The 25076-nt window shown below is 37.2% G+C and overlaps 1 protein-coding gene across 1 annotated transcript in view; it reads right to left on the bottom strand.

Moving 5' to 3' along the window:
• CFAP47 (cilia and flagella associated protein 47) overlaps nt 1-25076 on the bottom strand; it is a gene marked incomplete at both ends in the record, with an annotated part of 506613 nt that overhangs the window by 11712 nt on the left and 469825 nt on the right. The window contains 7 exon segments of the mRNA XM_082864365.1: nt 2531-2589; nt 2595-2698; nt 15877-16029; nt 19381-19475; nt 21150-21196; nt 21200-21238; nt 21240-21310. Coding sequence (XP_082720491.1) covers nt 2531-2589; nt 2595-2698; nt 15877-16029; nt 19381-19475; nt 21150-21196; nt 21200-21238; nt 21240-21310 — 568 coding nt within the window.

The following is a 25076-nucleotide window of genomic DNA, read 5'->3' as shown; positions in this document are numbered from 1 at the left end:
GGACAACCTGGAAGAAATGGACACATTCTTAGAAAAGCACAACCTTCCAAGACTGAACCAGAAAGAAACAGAAAACATAAACAGACCAATCGCAAGCACTGAAATTGAGACTGTGATTAAAAATTTTCCAACAAACAAAAACCCAGGAACAGATGGCTTCACAGGTGAATTCTGTCAAACATTTAGAGAAGAGCTAACACCTATCCTTTCCAAACTCTTCCAAAATATAGCAGAGGGAGGAACACGCCCAAACTCATTCTACGAGGCCACCATCACCCTGATACCAAAACCAGACAAAGATGTCACAAAGAAAGAAAACTACAGGCCAGTATCACTGATGAACATAGAGGCAAAAATCCTCAACAAAATACTAGCAAACAGAATCCAACAGCACATTAAAAGGATCATACACCATGATCAAGTGAGGTTTATCCCAGGAATACAAGGATCCTTCAATATATGCAAATCAATCAATGTGATACACCATATTAACAAATTGAAGGATAAAGCCATATGGTTATCTCAATAGATGCAGAAAAAGTTTCCGACAAAATTCAACACCCATTTATGATAAAAACCTTCCAGAAAGTAGGCATAGAGGGAACTTACCTCAATATAATAAAGGCCATATACGACAAACCCACAGCCAACATCGTTCTCAATGGTGAAAAACTGAAATCATTTCCTCTAAGATCAGGAAAAAGACAAGGTTGTCCGCTCTCACCACTATTATTCAACATAGTTTTGGAAGTTTTAGCCACAGCCATCAGAGAAGAAAAGGAAATAAAAGGAATCCAAATCAGAAAAGAAGAAGTAAAGCTGTCACTGTTTGTAGATGACATGATACTATACATAGAGAATCCTAAAGATGCTACCAGAAAACTACTAGAGCTAATCAATGAATTTGGTACAGTAGCAGGATACAAAATTAATGCACAGAAATCTCTTGCTTTCCTATATACTAATGATGAAAAATCTGAAAGAGAAGTTAAGGAAACACTCCCATTTACCATTGCAGCAAAAAGAATGAAATACCTAGGAACATACCTACCTAAGGAGACAAAAGACCTGTATGCAGAAAATTATAAGACACTGATGAAAGAAATTAAAGACGGTGCGAACAGATGGAGAGATATACCATGTTGTTGGATTGGAAGAATCAACATTGTAGAAATGACTATACTACAGATTCAATGCAATCCCTATCAAACGACCAATGGCATTTTTCACAGAACTAGAACAAAAAAATTTCCCAATTTGTATGAAAACACAAAAGACTCCAAATAGCCGAAGAAATCTTGAGAAAGAAAAATGGAGTGGAAGGAATCAGGCTCCCTGTCTTCAGACTATACTACAAAGCTACAGTAATCAAGACAATATTGTAGTGGCAGCAAAACAGAGATATAGATCAATGGAACAGGATAGGAAGCCCAGAGATAAACCCACGCACATATGGTCACCTTATTTTTGATAAAGGAGGCAAGAATATACAACGGAGAAAAGACAGTCTCTTTGATAAGTGGTGCTAGGAAAAGCTGGACAGCTACATGTAAAGGAATGAAATTAGAACACTCCCTAACACCATACACAAAAATAAACTCAAAATGGAGTAAAGTCCTAAATGTAAGGCCAGACACTATCAAACTCTTAGAGGAAAACATAGGCAGAACACTCTATGACATAAATCATAGCAAGATCCTTTTTGACCCACTTCCTAGAGAAATGGAAATACAAATAAACAAATACGACCTAATGAAACTTAAAAGCTTTTGCACAGCAAAGGAAACCATAAACAAGACGAAAAGACAACCCTCAGAATGGGAGAAATGATTTGCCAATTAAGCAACTGACAAAGGATTAATCTCCAAAATTTACAAGCAGCTCATGCAGCTCAATATCAAAAACAGAGACAACTGAATCCAAAAATGTGCAGAAGACCTCAACAGACATTTCTCCAAAGAAGATATACAGATTGACAGCAAACACATGAAAGGATGCTCAACATCACTAGTCATTAGAGAAATGCAAATCAAAGCTATAATGAGGTATCACCTCACACCAGTCAGAATGGCCATCATCAAAAAATCTACAAACAATAAATGCTGGAGAGGGTGTGGAGAAAAAGGAACCCTCTTTCACTGTTGATCAGAATGTAAATTGATACAACCACTATGGAGAACAGTATGGAGATTCCTTAAAAAACTAAAAATAGAACTACCATACGACCCAGCAATCCCGCTACTGGGCATATACTCTTTGAAAACCGTAATTCAAAAAGAGTCATGTACAGGCTTCCCTGGTGGCACAGTGGTTGAGAGTCCGCCTGCCAATGCAGGGGACACGGATTCGTGCCCCGGTCCGGGAAGATCCCACATGCCGCGGAGCGGCTGGGCCCGTGAGCCATGGCCGCTGAGCCTGCGCATCTGGAGCCTGTGCTCCGCAACGGGAGAGGATGCAACAGTGAGAGGCCCGCGTACTGCAAAAAAAGAAAGAAAAAAAAGAAAGAAAATAGGGGTGAAAGCAGGTTTACCTCAGTGGTTTCTTTGATGCAAATATCAGACTGAAGACCAATGTTATCCTTTCAGCCTTTTATAAGATTTTTTAATGTAATATAAAGCCACACAGGATTCCAAATTAGCCTTCACAGCTTCAGATTCAAATTGAATTTCATATTCAAATTCACGTTTTACAGGTATATCTAAGAAAATGTATATTAAAATGCATTTTAATTCGATTAAATATGTATAGGTTGAAAATCAATTATGTCAGCATTAATCATGCACAAGTATTTAGAGGGAGGAAGATGGTATATGTTATTTAGCTTTGTGTTCATAATACCTATTGCATTACCAGATATATAATAGTACTCAGTATGCTTTTGTTAAAAGGTAAATAAATGAACATTAAAAAAAAATACATGCACCCATCATCCTTAAATCCCAGTCTTAAATCCTTAAAATTCAGACTTATAAAACAAGAAATAGCCAAGTGGAAACTAAAAATCAATATTTACTTTAAAATAAAAATAATGACGTGCTCTCTATAAAAAATATATTAAAAGCCTATAGACTTGTATTTATAAAGAATGATTTGAATTAAGTTCAAACAATATTAAAACTGCATCCCAGTCTATTAGGGAAGGATTTTCAAACACTGGTATATTTTATTTTTTATTTTTTGGCCACACTGCACGGCTTGCGGGATCTTAATTCCCGGACCAGGGATTGAACCTGTGCCCTCAGCAGTGAAAATGTGGAGTCCTAACTACTGGACCACCAGGGAATTCCCTGGTAAAGTTTAAGACAAGAGAGAGTTCTTCATTAGTCTTGGGTTATTATAGACAATATGGTTAACTGTATTTTCTTACCCAGTAGGTTACCAGAGGAAAGTTAATTATAGCAGGGTTTTGTTAGGTACATGTGAAAAATATCTTAAATTCAAGACTGGCATGTAGAAGAGAAGCACAATCATTTATTATATTTATGCTCCATGTCCATCTAAGGAGCCCAACTTGCAAATCAAGAAGTTTGTTGCATAGAGATCATGGAAGAGCACTCCAGAGAACCATGACTTGACCTGGTCCACAGCTGAGCTAATTTCTAAAGTCTGTCTCTAGTGTGTAAAGGTAAACGTGATCCTTGGATTCACAGAGCTGACAGCCACCTCTAAGCAATCCTAACAGAAAGCAGACCACCTTTCAGAAGTAACTGATTATAATTTCTGCCACAGAACTCTGAAAAATAGCTTGGCTGTAACAAGCCTGAGTCACATTTAATGATTACTCAGCAAACCTTATTAATATAAAATAACTGACTGACCCACACCCTTACAAGATCTTTTTTTTTTCCACGTGTAAAAATAAATCTCTGACCTCCTGAATTGCTAGTTCTCATCCTGTTGACAAAATCGGCAACTGTTGTTCCTATCAATAACCATTCTTTGTTGTAGCAAAATCAACATGTCTACTTTAATGTGTCTATTTGTTTTGGGGACAGGATATGGAAATGTATAGGAAGCAGCATTCCATACAGAGAAGCAGTATTTAAGAATTTTAGAGTGTTTAGTGGGAGATGAAATTTCCACTGCATTCAAATGACATATTTTTCAAAGTAAATACTGTATGTAGTTGAGATCTGCATCTGTTTCTGCTTAATTATTGAAGCCTTTATGGGAATAGCTGTGTTAGAATCAAGATAGGAAACGAGAAGCTAAATTTAGTTTCGGAAGCATTGAACCCCTTGTGGGGAATCATCTCTATGGATGTCATAATTCCAATCATAAGAAAACCCACTGATACAAAAAACAGAGATGATTATCTGCAAGGGACAGGGGGTGAGGCAACTAGGAATTTTTTCAAACTACACATAATTTTTTCAAACTACACATATCCCCCTTACCTGTAACTCGAATATGTTGATACTAGCACCTAAGGGAGAGGGACAGAATTGGGTTGTACAAAATCGTAAACTGACATTCTGTATCGTGTCTTAAAGCTATCATAATAGAGTCTCTGCATTTTACTTGAAAAGTCATATTATCAAGTTAAAAACATGCCTTTTGCTAAGTGGAAGAGAATCTGTATAGTACTTTTATGTGGACATGGTTGATAAGAGCTAAATCAGTGAGGCCAGTGTAAATTAATTATCATCTGACTGTTGTATAAAATTAATCACTCATGACAAACAGAGCTCATAACTTTGAGAGTAATTGCACATTTCTAAAAAAATATCTAAATAAATGTAGCTGCTCTTAATACAGTTTGTAATTTCAAAGTAACAGGTCAACAGTTCTTGGGACTACTGTAACAAATACAGGAGGAAAATTCTGTCCTTTTCTTAGCAGTCCCTTAAAAAGACACTTGATGATGGCCATTCTGACTGTTGTGAGACGATATCTCATTGTAGTTTTGATTTGCATTTCTCTAATAATTAATGATGTTGAGCATTCTTTCATGTGTTTCTTGGCAATCTGTATATCTTCTTTGGAGAAATGTCTATTTAGGTCTTCTGCCCATTTTTGGGTTGGGTTGTTTGTTTTTTTGTTATTGAGCTGCATGAGCTGCTTGTAAATCTTGGAGATTAATCCTTTGTCAGTTGCTTCATTTGCAAATATTTTCTCCCATTCTGAGGGTTGTCTTTTGGTCTTGTTTATGGTTTCCTTTGCTGTGCAAAAGCTTTGAAGTTTAATTAGGTCCCATTTGTTTATTTTTGTTTTTATTTCCATTTCTCTAGGAGGTGGGTCAAAAAGGATCTTGCTGTCAAAAAATCTAGAAACAATAAATGCTGGAGAGGGTGTGGAGAAAAGGGAACACTCTTGCACTGCTGGCGGGAATGTGAATTGGTACAGCCACTATGGAGAACAGTATGGAGGTTTCTTAAAAAACTACAAATAGAACTACCATATGACCCAGCAATCCCACTACTGGGCATATACCCTGAGAAAACCATAATTCAAAGAGTCATGTACCAAAATGTTCATTGCAGCTCTATTTATAATAGCTAGGACATGGAAGCAACCTAAGTGTCCATCAACAGATGAATGGATAAAGAAGATGTGGCACATATATACGATGGAATATTACTCAGCCATAAAAAGAAACGAAATTGAGTTATTTGTGGTGAGGTGGATGGACCTAGAGTCTGTCATACAGAGTGAAGTAACTCAGAAAGAGAAAGACAAATACCGTATGCTAACACATATATATGGAATCTAAGAAAAAAAAAAATGTCACGAAGAACCTAGGGATAAGATGGGAATAAAGACGCAGACCTACTAGAGAATGGACTTGAGGATATGGGGAGGGGGAAGGGTAAGCTGTGACAAAGTGAGAGAGTGGCATGGACATATATACACTACCAAACATAAAATAGGTAGCTAGTGGGAAGCAGCCGCATAGCACAGGGAGATCAGCTCGGTGCTTTGTGACCACCTAGAGGGGTGGGATAGGGAGGGTGGGAGGGAGGGAGACGCAAGAGGGAAGAGATATGGGAACATATGTATATGTATAACTGATTCACTTTGTTATAAAGCAGAAACTAACACACAATTGTAAAGCAATTATACTCCGATAAAGATGTTAAAAAAAAAGACTTGAACTCATGAAATTAATAGGATAAATATATATTTAATTTCAATTGTGTTTTAACAGGTACTGAAATATTTACTAACCTTTTTTTTTTTTTTTTGTATTTTACAATATATAATGGTTATCACAGGCTTGTCTAAAAGCACTTCCCATTTTCAATGGTCTCCCATTCTCTGAAGATTTTCATAAACTGCTCACTAAGACCTGTAGAATTTGCCCCAGTAAAACTTCCTAGCTACGGCTAAATTCATGAATATGAGGCAGATAATTTTGTTTCCACAGCCAACATCTAAACAGACTTTAAAAACGTTTTTCTTATCATTTATATTTTCATTTCTTTATTCATTCAATGAATAATAATTGAAAGCTTTCCTTGAAATGACAAATAAGGTTCTTGTCCTCATGGAGCTTTATGATTGGGAGGGAAAAACTGCCAATAAACTACCAATTATATCACTAGTTTTTAAATGACTACTGTGATAACGGCTACTATGGAGAAGCAGAAGAGACTATGAGAGCAAAGGTCCTGGGAACTTGACTTCTGAGGTCCTGAGGAGGTGACCAGTACACCAAAGTTGAAAGGCGATAAGGGTTTCCTGGATGTAGAGAGAAAGTAAATGCCTCCTAGGCATCAGAGCAGCATGGGGAATTTTTCCATGGTGGAAACCACCTTGGCTCATTTGAGAAAGAACTTAAGCAGGTGGAGCAAAAGGGAGTAGGAAGAACTTGTCAAGAGATGAAATGGGCAAAATAGGCAAGACCAGGCAGGGTACAGTGACGATTTGGGACTTCTAAGAATAACAAAAGCCTACTGAATGTTTTAAGTATGGAAGTGATGTGATTGTTGAATGGTAAATTGAGCAAAAGGGGATTAGGAGAGAAGGTAATGAAGTTTCTGCAGTAGTTCAGGCCACGTGGTGGCTTTCACAAGGGTGAGAGGAAGATGTAGATTAAGCTCAAGCAATGCCCTGTGATGTGTGAAGTGGCAGCTACATGAGCAGTCCTGACTGGTAACTACAATCATGAGCTTATCACTTCAGTACTGTATTCATACCCTTAACATATTGATACATACAAAATATTTAATCAAACAGGTTTCAGAGAATTGTAGAATATGAGATATCTATATCTTTCTATCTATCTATTGATCATCTACTGTCTCATAAAATAATGATGGTAATAATCATTTGGGTATGACAGCAAGGTCATTATATTGAATAAGAGGGGTATGTCTCCATCCAGATATTATGCCTGCATAATTATCATTCAATCTAATGCTTGTATCATCATGCCCATAAATCATGCAATGGGCACTATGTTGGCCAAGGGTGCCTATTACTTGGGTGAATTTTCTCAGGGCAATGACTGCATTTTATTCAATGTGGAAGAATATTAGTAATTTTTAAAAAGAGAATGCTTGATTAAATATGATCAAAAAGTACTGAATTTTAACCAATTTATTTGCAAAATGTACTTTGAAATTATGTATTTTATACCATATATATTTTAATCTGTAAGAAATACATTTCATAGTAAACCGAACCAAAATGTCTCAATTATAGAGAAATGAATATCGAAGTATAAAGAACAATATTATTCATGCTCCTTCCCTAAATTTCTATAGTTGTCTCTTCATTAATAACAGGCATCTACATTTGTTTGAAAGAACATAGTAATCATACAAGGAATGAATGGAGTACTGAAGACAAATCTGAAATAGGATGACGACAACAAGGTATTCAAAGAAAAGAGAGGATACTGGATAAACTACCTAAAGCTATTTTCTTTGAACAGATAATGAAGAATGTGCCGTCTGCACATTCTTATTATTTTTTTTACAAAATTGTGTACCTTTTTGAAGGGGTATTTCATTTACATGCTTTACTGCACTTTCATAAGGTCATTTAATAGACAAAACATTTTGATTAACTTAAAATAACTTCATGGTCCTTTAATACAACTGCAAGCACTACAAAATGAAAATTAAAGGAAGAAAGTGGCCACATAGCTGATGCTCTTCTTACATGTTTCATTTTAAACAAGAAACCAGAAATAAAAGATAAAGGAACTTCTTGTAACATAAATATTTTATCTAACCTTTTAGCAATGAGCACCCAATTTCAGACTCTAAGATTTAGGTACCACATTTTTGTACTTTCTTTTTTGATAGAATATTCTTTTGTGTATTAATGACAAAACCCACTGAATGACATTGAAAGAATCATGTTTCCATCTCAACATGTCATTTGTCAGTGACTGAAGACAGGCCCTCTCTGACATCACTGTCAGAGAATGCCCAAACAGAGCTTTAAATGATAATAATGGTAATATCTAACACTTCTGAGACACTAACTGAGAATCAGGCACTTTTAAGGATTCTATGTATTTGCACTTAATCTTAAAAAAATATCCTATGAAATAGATACCATTACTATCTCCATACTACAATTGAAGAAACAAAGTTTATAGAGAACTAAAGTAATTTTGTCAAGGCCCTACAGAGACTAAATGGAAGAACCCAAGCTGTCTGTGTTCAGGTGTCACAACCTAGGATACCAGGCCTGTCAAGTGGCACAACTGCTGAGAAGACGCCATCAGCAGCTGCATCTGGAAATGTGCAGGCCACCACCTGCACAAGCGGTTGTGATGGCCCTCAGGGCAGAGGCCTGGGTCACTCAAACATTTAGATCCTGATCAGAGGAAGAGGAGCCAACAACAGAGATGGAGAAGGGAGAGATAAATAAAGCTAGTCATGAAAGCCAAGAACAGAAATTTCTTTAACTGGGTCAGCTGGTAAATGCTGCCGATGCGTAAGCTCAGAACACGAATCTGACCACTGGATTAGGCATATTGGATAAGGTTGACAATCTTGTCAGGGGTACTCTCATTAGAGTAGTTAGGACAGAAGGCTTAATGGAGTGAGTGGAGTAGAGAAAGCAAAATGAAGAGAAGCAGAGGAAAGGATCAAGTCTAGAGGCCAATGTGGGCTCATGGGAGGACCAATGACGAGCTTCTCAGGAGCTGTTTGTGATCACAGACCAAACCCAACATGGGTGTTTACACTCAACACGTAAACAACATGCAACAAGATGACTGGCCTGGGGGGTGAAATGGCGACCAGTGTGACACATAAATCAGCAAATCAGGCACAAAAAAAGACAATAGATTAATCAAAGAAAAACAGTCTCAAGCTACTGAACACTGGGAAATAACAGGAAGAGGCATGAATCTGTTATGCAGTTCAATGGCAAAACTACTCTCACAGAAAAAGTCCCATAGAGAGAGCATCACCGAACTAATCTCCAGAGAGGCACAAAGAAGGCACGGACTAGGAGTTACTTAGGAAGAATAAACACAACTATAGGGGAAATTCTGTCCACACGGTATAATCTGTAGTCTTATAGAAGTGACATTTCAAAATACAGTCTAAAAATACAAGTATTATAATATCCCAGTAGGGCAACACCAATTGATTTAAATAGTACAGGTGCATAAATCCAACATATTGGATAGATGTTTTCTGAATTCCTTCACAACAGTTTGTGTCTTGTTAAATTTTGGCATCTCTGGGACTCAGCATAATACCTGGGAGCAAAGATGCTCCCTAGATTGTTGCTGAATAAAAAAGATATGAAAGCAATCAATCTTCATTAACTCAATGGTGTGTGTGAGGAGTCAGGGTGGAAAGAGAACAGAGAGGTCCTGGTATTTTCATTTAATGAGGTTTGATAGTTTTATTGGACTCTCAGGGAAAGAAGATGATGAAGATAAAGGGAAATAATGGGAAGGCAGTGGTGGGGATCCTTATTTCCTACTGATCATGTTTACATAGAGAGGCTTATTCACTCACTAGAAGGGAAAGTTATGGGAGGAAAAAAAATCTCAGCATCAATCTGCCTCCTCCATCATGATCTGCCATCCAAGGAAAAGCAACATATCTGATCCGTGAATTTGGGTGAAGAAATGAAGCATGAGCAGATGAGCAGACCCTTTTTTTTCTTTCCTGATGTCCTGAATCCAGGATGTACACTTTCTCTTCCTTCTTCATGTGTTGGTTGTTTATTCCTATAGGGAGTCTAAAACTGGCTAGGTTGGGGTTAATGCACTTGATTTTGGTGGAAGGTATTAATAAGCCCAAACAAATCCAAAGTCATTTTCCAGTTCACCTTTATATAAAGGTAACTTTTGATCTCCATCTGCTTTATTTCTACATCTATTTCTCAGATGCTTATAAATTCGGATGAGGGAATACAGGGTGTAATTAATGATCACACCTAATAAAGCCCCATCAAAGTTCAAGCTACAAAGTGAAGTGCTCTAATTTCCACCATAAGGGATTTAAGAGACTACAGGAAGTACAAAATGGCTTAAACAACATGATTCTTTTGAATTCTATATAATGTGTTGAATAAACTATAATTAAATGACACACGTAGGTGAAAATAGCTGGTTTGCCTTTGCATAAAGTCTAAAATAGTATTCAGACTTGTGACCAGACTCATCCCTCCATAAAGAAATAGGTGAGAAGGAAAGGGCGAGCAGGGAGAATTACAGAGTGCATGTAAGTTGGTTACATCTTTGGAATAACAGCAGTGAAAGGAATCCAGTTATTACCAGATGCTTTTAAGGAACTCAGGAAAGAGAGAGGTCAACTGATTTATTAAATATTCAGAGAAAAGACACTAAGACAGAGAAAAACATTAAAGTTGAGAGGGGACTGAACAAACGTACTTCTGTATAGCAAGACATGCTTCAGAACAGAAATAAACGTTCACCAATTAAAATGTCTTTTGCCAAAAAATAGATAGCTTCTCGCGTTCGGTGGTACTGAGCAGAGAAAAAGCTATTTTAGAGAGAATGATGGGAAGAGATAAGCCTGCAAGCCTTCCAAATAGTAATTTTCAATAGTAAGCATTACTTTTCATCGTGAAAAGTAATGAAGCAGTAAAATATGAACCATATCAAAAGGTGTATTTTCAAGAGCTATTTGAGAGAGACTGTTTTCCTAACATGCCTTTCAAACCTCTCAAAATGATGTTGGCAGCTTCCTTATAGACCCTGCTTATCTAGGAGGAAGCGGATTTTTTTCAGGTAATAAGATTTAATCAATTTCTATTATCAGAATTATAATTTCTTTAGCTTGCAACCTGACAAGAGTACAATTTAAGCAATTTAAAGTAGCAAGAACATAATAAGATGAGTCCTGGATACAAGCATTTCTTTACCTTCCTTTCCACTTCATGTCATAGAAGCATCAACATTTTGCCTTCAACAGGATAGATTTCAAATAAAAATCAAGGCTTGAACACTAAACTATTAATATTCACTGAAGCGGACTTCCCTGGTAGTGCAGTGGTTAAGAATCCACCTTCCAATGCAGGAGACATGGGTTCGAGTTCTGGTCCGGGAAGATCCCACATGCCGCAGAACACCTAAACCTGTGTGTCCCAACTACTAAGCCTGTGCTCTAGAGTCCGTGAGCCACGACTACTGAGCCAGCAAACCACAACTACTGAAGCCCACGCACCTAGAGCTCGTGCTCTGCAACAAGAGAAACCACCGCAGTGAGAAGCCTGTGCACCACAACAAAGAGTTGCCTCCGCTCGCCACAACTAGAGAAAGCCCGCGTACATCAACAAAGACCCAATGCAGCCATAAATAAATAAATAAATAAATAAATTTATTTTTAAAAAAGAATAAAGAACCCCCCCTTAAAAAAATTCACTGAAGCATAGTAGGATGACACACAAAACAATGGTTTCACTTCAGAAAGAAACTAGACATTCACTGGGGTACAATTATTATAGGTTGGCTGCTTACTAAAATTATTTTCTATTTTAATAAGAAAGTACTTACATTTATTTATCACTGGAAATTGGAAGTTGTATTACACATCTGAATTCTGAGGTTAATCTACACTAATATTCTTATCCCTGGTATGTATAAACAATCAGAATTTTCTTTGAGTATTGTCTATCAGTTGAAGAAAAGAAAGCCAACAGAATTTCATTTAATTAAAGATTACATTTCCTACATTTGTCTAATGTCACTACATGATTCACTAAGGCAAAATCTATATCCAATTTATAATAACTTTTTTGAGATAAATGGAAATGCTTTGTATCAGTCTGATTCCATTATTAATGGATAGTTCTTTGAAATAGAGAATAACTGAACAGGCACTGAAATGGAAAATTTCCCTCTCCTCATACAAATTTATTTCACTTTTTATAAATTTAAGCAGTTCGTGATTACACTGGCATTTTGCAATGACAAAACTAAAATTCAACCAAAGGGAAAAAATAAGTTAATATAATTAAGAATTACATATCTCATTGTGTAACCTAGTAACTGCATTACTATCTCCAACTCTCACATACTTCATACTCTCTATAACTAGCCAGTAAATAAAAAGAACACAGTTAGGGTGAACTAATATTTTTGGAATTCCAAAGATCTTTTGAAATACATTGGATACATATAACATAGATACTCATTTCATAATTCCATCTCCAGCTTTTCAAATATTGCCTTGCAAATTTTATAGTGAAAGTGTGTAGGGGAGATTATTCTGACATTTTTGTAATTCATTTAAGAAATATTTATTATTTCTAGTTCCTCTTCTACATTTACTCTCAGAATGTTTATTTGCAAATAATAGAACCCCAGTTTGAATAATCTTTTTTGGAAGACACCAAGGGTTTCATGAAGCAAATGGAAGTGTTGATTAAGGGTGATGGAGCCATGTGTATAAGTCAATGAGCAGGCAGAGAAAGGAGACCTGCAAAGAGAGGAGAAAGCAGACCTGCATAGAAAAGCAGAGAAATAAATATTCCCTAGCTCTACATATTACAGCTTCAGCAAATAAAGATAAACAGGCTAAAATGACAGTAGGGAACAAATGGTGAATGTAATTCAAGATTATTTTATATAGATTGAATCACGTCAAGAACATTTTAGTAGGGCTTCCCTGGTGGCACAGTGGTTGAGAGTCCGCCTGCCGTTGCAGGGGACACGGGTTCGTGCCCCGGTCCGGGAAGATCCCACATGCCGCGGAGAGGCTAGGCTTGTGAGCCATGGCCGCTGAGCCTGCGCGTCCGGAGCCTGTGCTCCGCCACGGGAGAGGCCACAGCAGTGAGAGGCCCGCTTACCGCAAAAAAACAAAACAAAACAAAAACATTTTAGTAGGTAAAAGTGATCAAATACCATTTCATACGGAATAGATATTTTTATAGGTGAAAAATTGATGGGTATTGGTACTTTTATATGTTGCAAAGTCATTTTTTATTCAGCAAGCAATGTGTAAACACTACTACTGAAAAAAAGAGCAACAGGATAAAACAAGGTACAAAGTAAAATAGAAGAGAGTGTGATAATAAAGGGAAAGCTGAAACAACTCTTTGTTTATTGATTGGCCACTTTTTACCGGGCATTATACCTTATGCTAGGGAACCTCTTAGAAAGCTTTTCCCTTGTAAAAGTTTTTGATTTCTACAGGGCTTTAGAAGAAAAAGCAATTAGGTTAGGCCTGATGCCAATATGAACAGCTCAGAACCTACTATTTCATCTTTAGGTTTTAAATCTAAAGTATTTTTTAAAACGGTTTTAAAAAATAGTCAGGCCTGGATTCATGCATTATCCCTTCCAATGCTGCATTGTAGGACCCTGGACAAGTCACTAAACTTCTTTTACTTAGATTTCCTCACTTGTAAAATAAAAATACAGGGATACTATGTGCTTCATAGGGTTTCTTTGATGATAAGTTCTATAATCATACAATAAATACAAAACATAAAACACTTAGCACTGTTCTTGGAAGACTAAGTGCTTAATAAATAAACTGGCATGGATATCAGAAAGGTTCTAATCTGGGTTTGGGGTATGGTAGAAGGCACAGACAGAGTGGCAATACTTTATATCAGATAGGTGGCTGAGAGAACTGGAGAATGGAGGGTGGTGCTCGGTTCACAGCAACAGCGGCTGTGTAGAGCCAGCCAGTTAAACCTGGATCCTCATCTCAGTAGGCGATTTGAGATGTTGACCAGAAACTGAGTGGAACTCTATCCTACAGAGTGGGGATACCAGTCTGATGGTAGGAGAGGGATAGGGGTATGTGTGAATTTCCATGCCCAGGAAAACACTTGATGTATAATAGGTCCTCATTAAGTACTTTCGGATGGACTGATGATAGATTTTAACAGTTCACAGCAAATAAAATATGGCAGAGACTGCTAATTGTCTCCCCAATATTTACTTTCTCTCTTTTCCTCTTTTTTCATAATAGAATGTCCCCCAGTTTTATCTGGGTCTGTCAAGAGGCATTTCCCAGCCTCAAGTGCAGCTAGGTGTGCCCATATGACTGAGGTCTCACCAGTGGGATAGAAGTAGAAATCACATATGCGTCTTCAGGTCATGGCTTTAAAGGGAACCAGCTTGCTCTTCACTGTGGACATGACTGTAGAACTGATCATGCAGATGAGGACAACTTAGTGGATGGTGGAGCAACAAGAGAAAAGGAACCTGAATCCCTGATAATCTTGAGGGGCAGAGGCACTATACTGCCTAAACCATGCACAAGTCCAGGCTTACATGTGAAAGAGAAATATGCCTGTCTTGTTTGTCACTGTTAATTGGTCTTAGTTAAAATAACTGGTTAAATTCCTAACATGTTTCCATCACTCAAGTATGGCCGGAAGTATGAGAGGGTATATATCAAGTTTATTATATTCTAACACCATCTGAGTGGGGCTGAATTGAGTTGAGGGGCTGCTTTCCATATTACTTCAGGAATTTCTTGAACCATTTAAAATGAGCATTTATAACTTAGTAGAAATAGCTGCTATTATAAAATATTAAAAACTATTTTACTATCTCTTGTATATCCTCTCTATACTCTTGTATACTCTCTCTCTCTTCAGTTATACCTCATTTACATTCTCTTATCACTGAAATAATTAGATTAGACACAGAGATGATAGTAGTGAAATTAAAGTAAAAAACTATACATATAAATGAGAAAACTAGAGAAGATATTTTGTTTCTGCAAGGAATTTCATACTTAATTTTGTGGTTAATTTGCTTTTTAAATAATACATAAACATAGATTTCTCCCCTTGATTCTAATAAAACACTGCTATGGAAATTTCCCTTTCAGTGTGAATAGGAGCATTCTACTTTAGTTCATCTGGGAAATAGCTGAAAAATAAAGTTTGCATCATTGAGATTTGATTTTGCCAGACCATAATATTAACTTTTTGAAAAGTCTTATTTAAGGTTCTAAATGTCAGAGGGGTAGTTGTACAAAATATATGTCAATTTATTGATTTATGTCAATTTTTATTGACATAAATTTTATCTAATTTATGTCAATTTTTCTATTTCTTTAAATAAGAAACATTTTATTCAAGGTTCTGCTTCCAAGTTTAAAGCTGAAGCCATGGCTTCAATCTTATTCCTTAAATCAGAAAAAGAGAGTAAAGGAAGAAATTAAAGTTGAAGGAAAATGAAAATTACAGTTACTGTAACTTTTTCTTTCCTCACTGATGACAAAATCACAACCTATTTTTATAAATCCACTGATAACCATAATTATTGTCGCTTTGGAGAAAACTACTATGTGAAGAGAACAAACATAAGCGAACACTCATTGGACACTATTTTAATGATATTGTATGTGAAAAATAAATGGGAATGGATTTTCATGCAACTGAGTAATCAGCAACCTGAAATTTAAGGAAAATTGAGTTTTTATTTATTATAATTTTTTATACCCATGACTGTGGTTCTCTTACCTTTGATATCTTCATAAGAATCATATGATTTTCTTTTTGGAATCACTACAAAGTCTGTCAGATCTAAGATAGGATTTTGTCCCCAAAAATCTCCATCCAATGTGACTTCCACCTCCTCTTCTACCCACTTCCTGGACTGACATTTTATGACAACTACAGGAGAGAAATACTTTCAGTTAATTTGACTATTGGGTTATATGATTGTTCTTGAGATAGAAAAAATGAATTATGTTATGAAAAATAAAAGTTCCTTTGGCATACTTTGACACGTCATTGCATCTGGTATTAACACACATACACTCATCCAGTATCAACATACATTGACATTTTGGAAGCAACATGGATATTAAATAATATGTAAAAATAGCATGACAAGAGATAAATCTAGAAGATACACACCAAAGTATAGAAGATTACATTAGGATGTAGAAATGTGATTCAGGGACTGGATTTTTCAGCTAGCTGTATACTCATTGTGGTAAATACCAAACTTTACTTATATAAAAATACTACAGCAAATACCTTCAAATAATTAAAAAAATAAGTTTATTTTATAATAACACTTTTAAAATATATTTTATTAAAGTATCTCCTAAACCAAAAATATTAGTTTATTTACATGCACCTTAAAATTCACTTAAATTAAGTAAAATATTTTGATTTCCATTTGTGAATTGCTTTTAAATTTACAAAATACACTATTTAGTAATTAAAAATTGTAACGAATTATTTAAAGTTAATATTAAAATGTTATTACATATTAATTTAGCATACAGCACTAAAACATTAAATATATAACTTTACATATTTCTATATATATATAATTCCAACATTTTCTTATATAAAGTGCAGAAGTTGTTAATGATCTTGTGAGCAACCAAAATATTATGTCTATATCAACTACTAATTATACAAAGGAATATTAATATATTGGCATTAGCTGTATAATATTATGGGGCCATGTATACTAGAGTCCATATTTAAGAATATTATTTCTCCAAAATATATTAACTGTTATATTTTTATCAGTTCAGATGCACATAGGACATAAATTGAATATGAGATAAAAAGGGAGTCATAATACTAAAAAAGCTTTGAAATGGATTACACTATGCTTTCGTGGCATCAATAATATTGATAATATGTTCATCTGAACAGCAAGATTGGATAATGTCCTCAGATTTATGTGTTTTCACAGTATAGACCACATTTATAGTAAAGAAATGTTTAAAATAAATTTATTTTAATTCTTAAATTTACAGGTTAATACTGAACATTTTGGACTTAGAATATGTGAAATGTACAACAAGGGTACAAAGTTAGATGTAAATTAAGTGGGTTGAAATGGCTGAGGAAAATGTACAAGCTTTTCTGGTTATAATTAGCTTCAGTCCTAAAGCATTAAATTGGAAATTAGTGTGATCAAAGTTACAATTAGTATCATGTCATTGGTCTTGTCCTGTAAGTCCTTAGGAAATTACTGCCCTAGCAATGCCAGGATTACTAAACCACAATGGATTCACATTCCATTGTCTTTACACTGTGATAGGGAGTACAGTCCTTTTCTAATTATCTACCCCCAAAGGACAGGAGAAAAAGTGGTTCACAGAGCAACAAAAGTACCCTGGGCTTGAGAATAACCTGGGTTATAGATACATAGAAAAAAAAAGAAACAACAAACATTGATGGTGACACAGTTGAGCAGGGAAAGCAATGGGTTATTTCTGATGTGCTCTTAAGAATGAAGAATGGACTGTACTGAAAGTAAATAATATTTACTTATAAAATCATACCCATCTGTTTCTCAAGGGCATTTGTAGAGAAAAAGAATTACTAGAATAGGTTTTAGACTTTTGGTAAAATGATTTAATAACTAGTACACAGTCTGTTCAGAACACAGATGTTACTACTTGGTTGTGCTAATGTAACACAGGCTATTTACAGAACTCACATTTACTTTAAAAATCTAATAATTATGAAAAGAAGTGACTTGATAGAAAATTTCTATGTTTCTGGAGCATATTTAACCTTTGAAGAAAACTGTGCAAGAAATTTGTATTTTCTCATAGGTTTTATTTTAGACTTTAAAAAATCTGCTTTAAGTCTTTAATCTGGGAAAAAAACAAGCAGTGTCTGGGGTAGACATGAGCAACACTGCTGTTAGAATCCCAACAGAGTAATGTCTAGGCTGTATTACATCACTTTGATCAGAAGACTATTATAAATTTTAAACTGTTCAGCTCTTTGGAAAGTATAAAAACAACTATGTTTTGAAGGAAATAAAAAAAAAGCATTTTGACATGTTTTTGAAGCATTCTGAAGATAATTTAGTATATATGAAATATTTATGTGTTGATAATTTTTTGTTGTTGATAATTTTTTAACTCAAGAGTAAAAATATTTCAAGTAAAACAAATGACATTTATTGTCAAAGGTACTGTTAGTTATGTGGATTTTCACTCCAGTTAAAATTAAACTACACAAGGAAATATATAATCTTGGCCTTCCTTTATAACCAGTGTCTCTGGGGAAATGCTGTTATTCACAAGCAAAACTGACTATTTTCTCTTCTAAGTGTGGTGACATAATTTGTATCAGTAAAGACTAGCTCTTTTTCACTAGCAAAGATTGGTATTGGAGGGAGAAGAAAAATTCAAAATTTCAAGACTTCTTTTAGCTTATCTGTGTTGCTCAAGGTGGAGATCAAAAATAGATATCCCTTTGCTGTGCAATTCAGTGATTCTTAGTTATGAAAAACTATGCCTAGAGCCGGGTAAGAGGCTGGGATACTAAATTTCACCTTATGGTTATCTAAGAGGAGTTGTGATTCTTACGCTGACCCTGGGAACAAAACGGGAAAATAAAAGTATGCAGAAGAAGTGAGAAGAGTGTTGGGGAAAGAGAACATACAGAAACTTGAGAGAAGCCTGGAGTATGTGGAGAAAAAAAAGGGTCATTGAGGGAAAAAAAGGCATTTTAAGAGTAGGGATTTTACGTTGCATGTGTGGTGGCCAAGCCCACCTCCCTAAAATCTGTAGTACATTCTGACTGGTTTTTGGAGAACACCATAAAAGTTTTGTATCTGGGACAACTAATAGAGGAATCATTGCCCCCATGAGTTACACAGAAGCTGGAATATGGTGATTAAATGTGATCCAAGAACCCCAGTACCCAGGAATCTTACAGATCTAGCGCAGGGCTCTGAGCACATCAAAGAATATGAAATAAAGGGGTCTGAATTTAATGTTATTTCAATCTTAGTTGATTTGTAGGTTTTACCAACAAGGAAGACAACAGGAAATGGTATGGTTTTGTGGAAAGATCATTGGACTTATTGTTAAGAGACAAGATTCAGTCCTAGCATTTCCACCAATAGGGCTAGGTCACTTTACAACCTACTTTCTCTGGACCTGGATTTTCTTACTTGTACAAAGAAGAGATGGGATTAGAAGGCCTCTAAGATACCTAAAATCCTGGTGTTCTCTGACTCTAAGATATACCTACCTTGGGGGAATTTAGGATGTGGTGCCTGTGGGAATCCAAGAATAGGGTATATCCAGCATATTCCTGGGATTTCTTCACTGTCTATCCCCAAAGCTCTAATTAGAAATTAAATTATTAAGAGTGAACAAAAGCATAACCACTTTCAATATTAGCATGAAATGACATATTTTTTAGTAACCTAATGGTGTTTTAGCAAAGCTTGTGAATTTAAACTTTGGCAGAGAAAAACTAAGTATGAAATACAAAACATTTTCTGCAAATGTTGATTTTATAACCATTTCAAACCAAACCCTGGTAAACTGTCACAAAGAAAAATGTAATACAACCATTGTAAGATGCAAGTTAAAACTGAAGAACTTTTTTCTCTACATTCAAAGGTTAGTACAGCAGTTGGCCCTCCATATCTGTGGGTTCCGAATCCACAGATTCAACCAACTGTGAAATTAAAATATTAAAAAAAAAAAAAGAAATTCCAGAAAGTTCCAAAAAGCAAAACTTGTATTTACATAGCATTTACATTATATTAGGAATTATAAGTAATGTAGAGGTGATTTAAAGTATATGGGAGGATGTGCATAGGTTATATGCAAATACTATGCCATTTTATATAATGGACTTGAGCAACCATGGATATTGGTATCTGCAGGGGTCCTGGAATCGATACCCCATGGATTCTGAGGGATGACTGTATTGGTATTTACTGATGTGACTAAACTGATTAATCAGAAGTAATACAGTTTCCATATTATGTTCTAAACTGGATGGGCAAAGCACAAAACACAAAAAATACCATTAAGTACAGGACTTCAGAAAGTTATCAGTAATTTACTTTTGGAGGCTACCAGTTAAAAGAAAAAGGGCATTTGTAAAATTATTCTACGTCCATCATACACCATCAGGAGAAAAGCAATACTAGAAAATGATTCTGGTCGTTGTTGAAAACAGGCTTTTCTTATGAAAAATGGAACATAAGACACGACAGGCAGGACCAGCTTCATGGGCATGTGACGTATGCAAGAACTCCACACTTGGAATTGCTCATGTTTGTTTAATGTCTTGAAATTCTTAATACTTTTTGAACAAGGGCCTCCTCATTTTCATTTTACCTAGATCACGTCGGCAGTCTTGATTGCAGGAGTGGTAAAAAGCATGGGAGAATGGACTCTGAGCCCACAGGAAAGAATTTTCTGAATGTGAAGAAGAAATATGCACATATAGGACAAAGTAAGAATTTCTTTTTAATTAATAAGGTTTCTAGACAAGTATTTAATTAAAATTATAAAAGCAGAGAAAACATTTAAATTTTGCATCATCACTGGAATCTGCTTAAATTTCAGCGAAGCAAAGAGGGGACAAGTAACCTGCATTCTGGTAACGACAGCACACCCTAGTCATGGCAGTATCTCATCAGGACGTCATATACCTGGCACAGTGCCATCACTTGGTGAACACGAGCATCAGAAGTCCTATGCTTTGCCCAGACAAGCTGTTCCAGGTTGTTCTCTAGATACAGACTCAAAAAGGAGTCCCTTTGCATGTATCTGACTATGATTCACGGATACGATACTTAGATTGACTTGTTCCTCACTCTGAACTTCAAATCAGCAACGATATATACAACCCCATATATCAAATATATTTTCCCCCTCTGACCATGTAAATTTGAACACTTCATGAACTTCACATTGCATAACATATAAAAGAAACCGATCATATCAATGCCAGTCAAAATGAAATCATGTTCCTTCAATGTGCTATGTAAATGTTACCTTTTCACCTCTGTGTGCAATTCTTTAAAATTGTCAACAGGCCACCTTTATCCACTTGCCTTCTTCATTTGAACAATGACCATTGTTTTTTTGTAATTTCATAACCTGGGGCACAAATAACACCTGGATATCTACAGTCCCTTTAGGAGGAAATGCAATTCCTGTAAAAAAGAAAAACACAGACACAAAAATAAGTTTTAATGTGGTAAACGTTTTTAGAATATAATTTTAACCACAGAAAGTAACCTCTCCTTACTGATGACCTAAATTTTTTAAAATCACTCCTGAACAAAAAATACATTATGCTAAATTATAAGTGCACTTCACTGGCTTCACTAATTTTCCTCAAATGTCACCAAAATTCTTTAAAAAAAACATTTTATCCTGAGCCAAGGAGGTTCTCCTGAAGAGGCTGGAAGAATTGAAGAAATGTTGATAGTGATGGCTTGAGTTTCCCAGAGTGATAAAAAAAAACCCATAAAACCCATGGATCTTTTCAAGTCTTACCACATTTTGCATAAGGCAAAGTACAGCAATTTCTGACCCTTTCATTTCTTTGCATATTTTTGTTCTAGACCATAACAGCTCCATGTTTCTGCTTGGAGCCCCAGAATTGCTACCAGTAGACTGTTCATTTCTTTAACTGATTCACGAAGGAAGCCAAAGCTTATTTGTGAAAGAAAGGGGCATCCACTTCAAGTTGTAAAAATCAGAAGACAGAAAAACAGACAGCAATTTCTTGTGTTCTAGTGAATTCGAATTTTTCAACCTTTGCTTTGAATAAGTACCACCTGCGAAAAACTTGTTAGACATGGAGCTTGCTAAGGCCCAACTACAGAGATTCTGATTTGTTCAGTCTGGGCTGGGACCTCAAAGCTGCGTACTTAAGTAGCAGCTCATGAGATCCAGAAGCAGGTGATCATGAGACCATACTTAGAAAAAAACCCTCTATCTACTGGACGAGTAGTGAGCTTCTAGCCATTTGTAACAGTGAAGATTTCCAAGTGATCGGTGTCTTCCTTTATTTTGAAGAGTAACACTCTTTACAAGAAAATGGGATTACTGACTATATTTTAAAAATTCTTTGTTATAAGATTGATGATATTCAAAGTCATTTTGTCTCAGATGAGAATACTGTACTAAACTATTAAGAACATCAAGAAAGAAAATAGAAAATGGCCCCTCTGCAAAATATCCCAACTCAAAATTCTTATAAATTTTCAAATTTTAAAGTTTATTCCTTCAGGAAATGAAAATTTTCTAAGGTGTACTGTCATACTTAACAATAACTAGTAATTAATATGATTACGAGTTAATATTTATTCACTACTGATTCTATGCCAGGCTCTGTGCTAAGTATTTTTCACACAATTATCTCATTTCATTCTCAGAAAATCACCATAAACAAGTGTTATGAGAGTTCCGGGAAGATGGCGGAAGAGTAAGACGCGGAGATCACCTTCCTCTCCACAGATACACCAGAAATACATCTACGTGTGGAACAACTCCTACGGAGCACCTACTGAACGCTGGCAGAAGACCTCAGACCTCCCAAAAGGCAAGGAATCCCCCACGTACCTGGTTAGGGCAAAAGAAAAAACTAAACAGAGACAAAAGAATAGGGACGGGTCCTGCACCAGCGGGAGAGAGCTGTGAAGGAGGAAAAGTGTCCACACACTAGGAGCCCCTTCGCGGGCGGAGACTTCGGGAGGCGGAGTGGGGGAGCCTGGGAGCCGCGGAGGAGAGCACAGCAACAGGGGTGCGGAGGGCAAAGCGGAGAGATTCCAGCGCAGAGGATCGGGCCGACCGGCACTCACCAGCTGAGAGGCTTGTCTGCTCGCCCGCCGGGGCGGGCGGGACTGGGAGCTGAGGCTCCGGCTTTTGTCGGAGCGCCGGGAGAGGACTGAGGTTGGCGGCGTGAACACAGCCTGCAGGGCGTTGGTGCGCCGCGGCTGGCCGGGAGAGAGTCTGGGGAGGGGTCTGGACCTGCCGAAGAGGCAAGAGACTTTTACGTCCCTCTTTGTTTCCTGGTGCACGAGGAGGGGGGATTGGGAACGCTGCTTGGGAGAGCTCCGGAGACGGGCGCGAGCCGCGGCTAAGAGTGCGGAGCCCAGAGACGGACATGGGACGCTAAGGCCGCTGCTGCCGCCGCCAGGAGGCCTGTGTGCGAGCGCAGGTCACTAGCCACACGCCCTTCCGGGGAGCCTATGCAGCCCGCCGCTGCCGGGGTCCCGGGATCCGGGGACGGCTCCCCCGGGAGAGCGCACGGCGCGCCTCAGGCTGCAGCATCACGCCGGCCTCTGCCGCTGCAGGCCGCCCTGCACTCCGTGACCCTCCCTACCCCCCGGCCTGGGTGAGCCAGAGCCTCCGAATCAGCGGCTCCTTTAACCCCGTCCTGTCTGAGCAAAGAACAGACGCCCTCCGGCGACCTACACGCACAGGCGGGGCCAAATCCAAAGCTGAGCCCCTGGGAGCTGTGAGAACAAAGAAGAGAAAGGGAAATCTCTTCCAGCAGCCTCAGAAGCAGCGGATTAAAGCTCCACAATCAACTTGATATACCCTGCATCTGTGGAATACCTGAATAGACAACGAATCATCCCAAATTAAGGAGCCCTGTGGATGAAAGGCTCTTGGTGCTGCAGCCAGGACTCAGTGCTGTGCCTCTGAGGTGGGAGAGCCAACTTCAGGACACTGGTCCACAAGAGGCCTCCCAGCTGCACATAATATCAAACAGCAAAAATCTCCGAGAGATCTCCATCTCAACGCCAGCACCCAGCTTCACTCAACGACCAGCAAGCTACAGTGCTGGACATCCTATGCCAAACAACTAGCAAGACAGGAACACAACCCCACCCATTAGCAGAGAGGCTGCCCAAAATCATAATAAGTCTACAGACACCCCAAAACACACCACCAGACGTGGACCTGCCCACCAGAAAGACAAGATCCAGCCTCATACACCAGAACACAGGCACTAGTACCCTCCCCCAGGAAGCCTACACAACCCACTGAACCAACCTTAGCCACTGGGGACAGACTCAAAAAACAACAGGAACTACGAACCTTCAGCCTGCAAAAAAAAAAAAAAGGAGACCCCAAACACAGTAAGATAAGCAAAATGAAAAGACAGAAAAACACACAGCAGATGAAGGAGCAAGATAAAAACCCACCAGACCTAACAAATGAAGAGGAAATAGGCAGTCTACCTGAAAAAGAATTCAGAATAATGATAGTAAGGTTGATCCGAAATCTTGGAGATAGAATGGACAATAGATTGGACAAAATGCAAGAATCAGTTAACAAGGACCTAGAAGAACTAAAGATGAAACAAGCAACGATGAACAACACAATAAATGAAATTAAAAGTACTCTAGATGGGATCAATAGCAGAATAACTGAGGCAGAAGAACGGATAAGTGACCTGGAAGATAAAATAGTGGAAATAACTACTGCAGAGCAGAATAAAGAAAAAAGAATGAAAAGAACTGAGGACAGTCTCAGAGACCTCTGGGACAACATTAAACGCACCAACATTCGAATTATAGGGGTTCCAGAAGAAGAAGAGAAAAAGAAAGGGACTGAGAAAATATTTGAAGAGATTATAGTTGAAAACTTCCCTAATATGGGAAAGTAAATAGTTAATCAAGTCCAGGAAGCACAGAGAGTCCCATACAGGATAAATCCAAGGAGAAATACGCCAAGACACATATTAATCAAACTGTCAAAAATTAAATACAAAGAAAACATATTAAGAGCAGCAAGGGAAAAACAACAAATAACACACAAGGGAATCCCCATAAGGTTAACAGCTGATCTTTCAGCAGAAACTCTGCAAGCCAGAAGGGAGTGGCAGGACATATTGAAAGTGTTGAAGGAGAAAAACCTGCAACCAAGATTACTCTACCCAGCAAGGATCTCATTCAGATT

This window comes from Leucopleurus acutus (genome assembly GCF_964270905.1).
Source record: "Leucopleurus acutus genome assembly, chromosome: X".
Taxonomy (NCBI): domain Eukaryota; kingdom Metazoa; phylum Chordata; class Mammalia; order Artiodactyla; family Delphinidae; genus Leucopleurus; species Leucopleurus acutus.
Note: the sequence above shows the minus strand (reverse complement) of the source record. Positions and strands in the feature narration are given on the sequence as shown.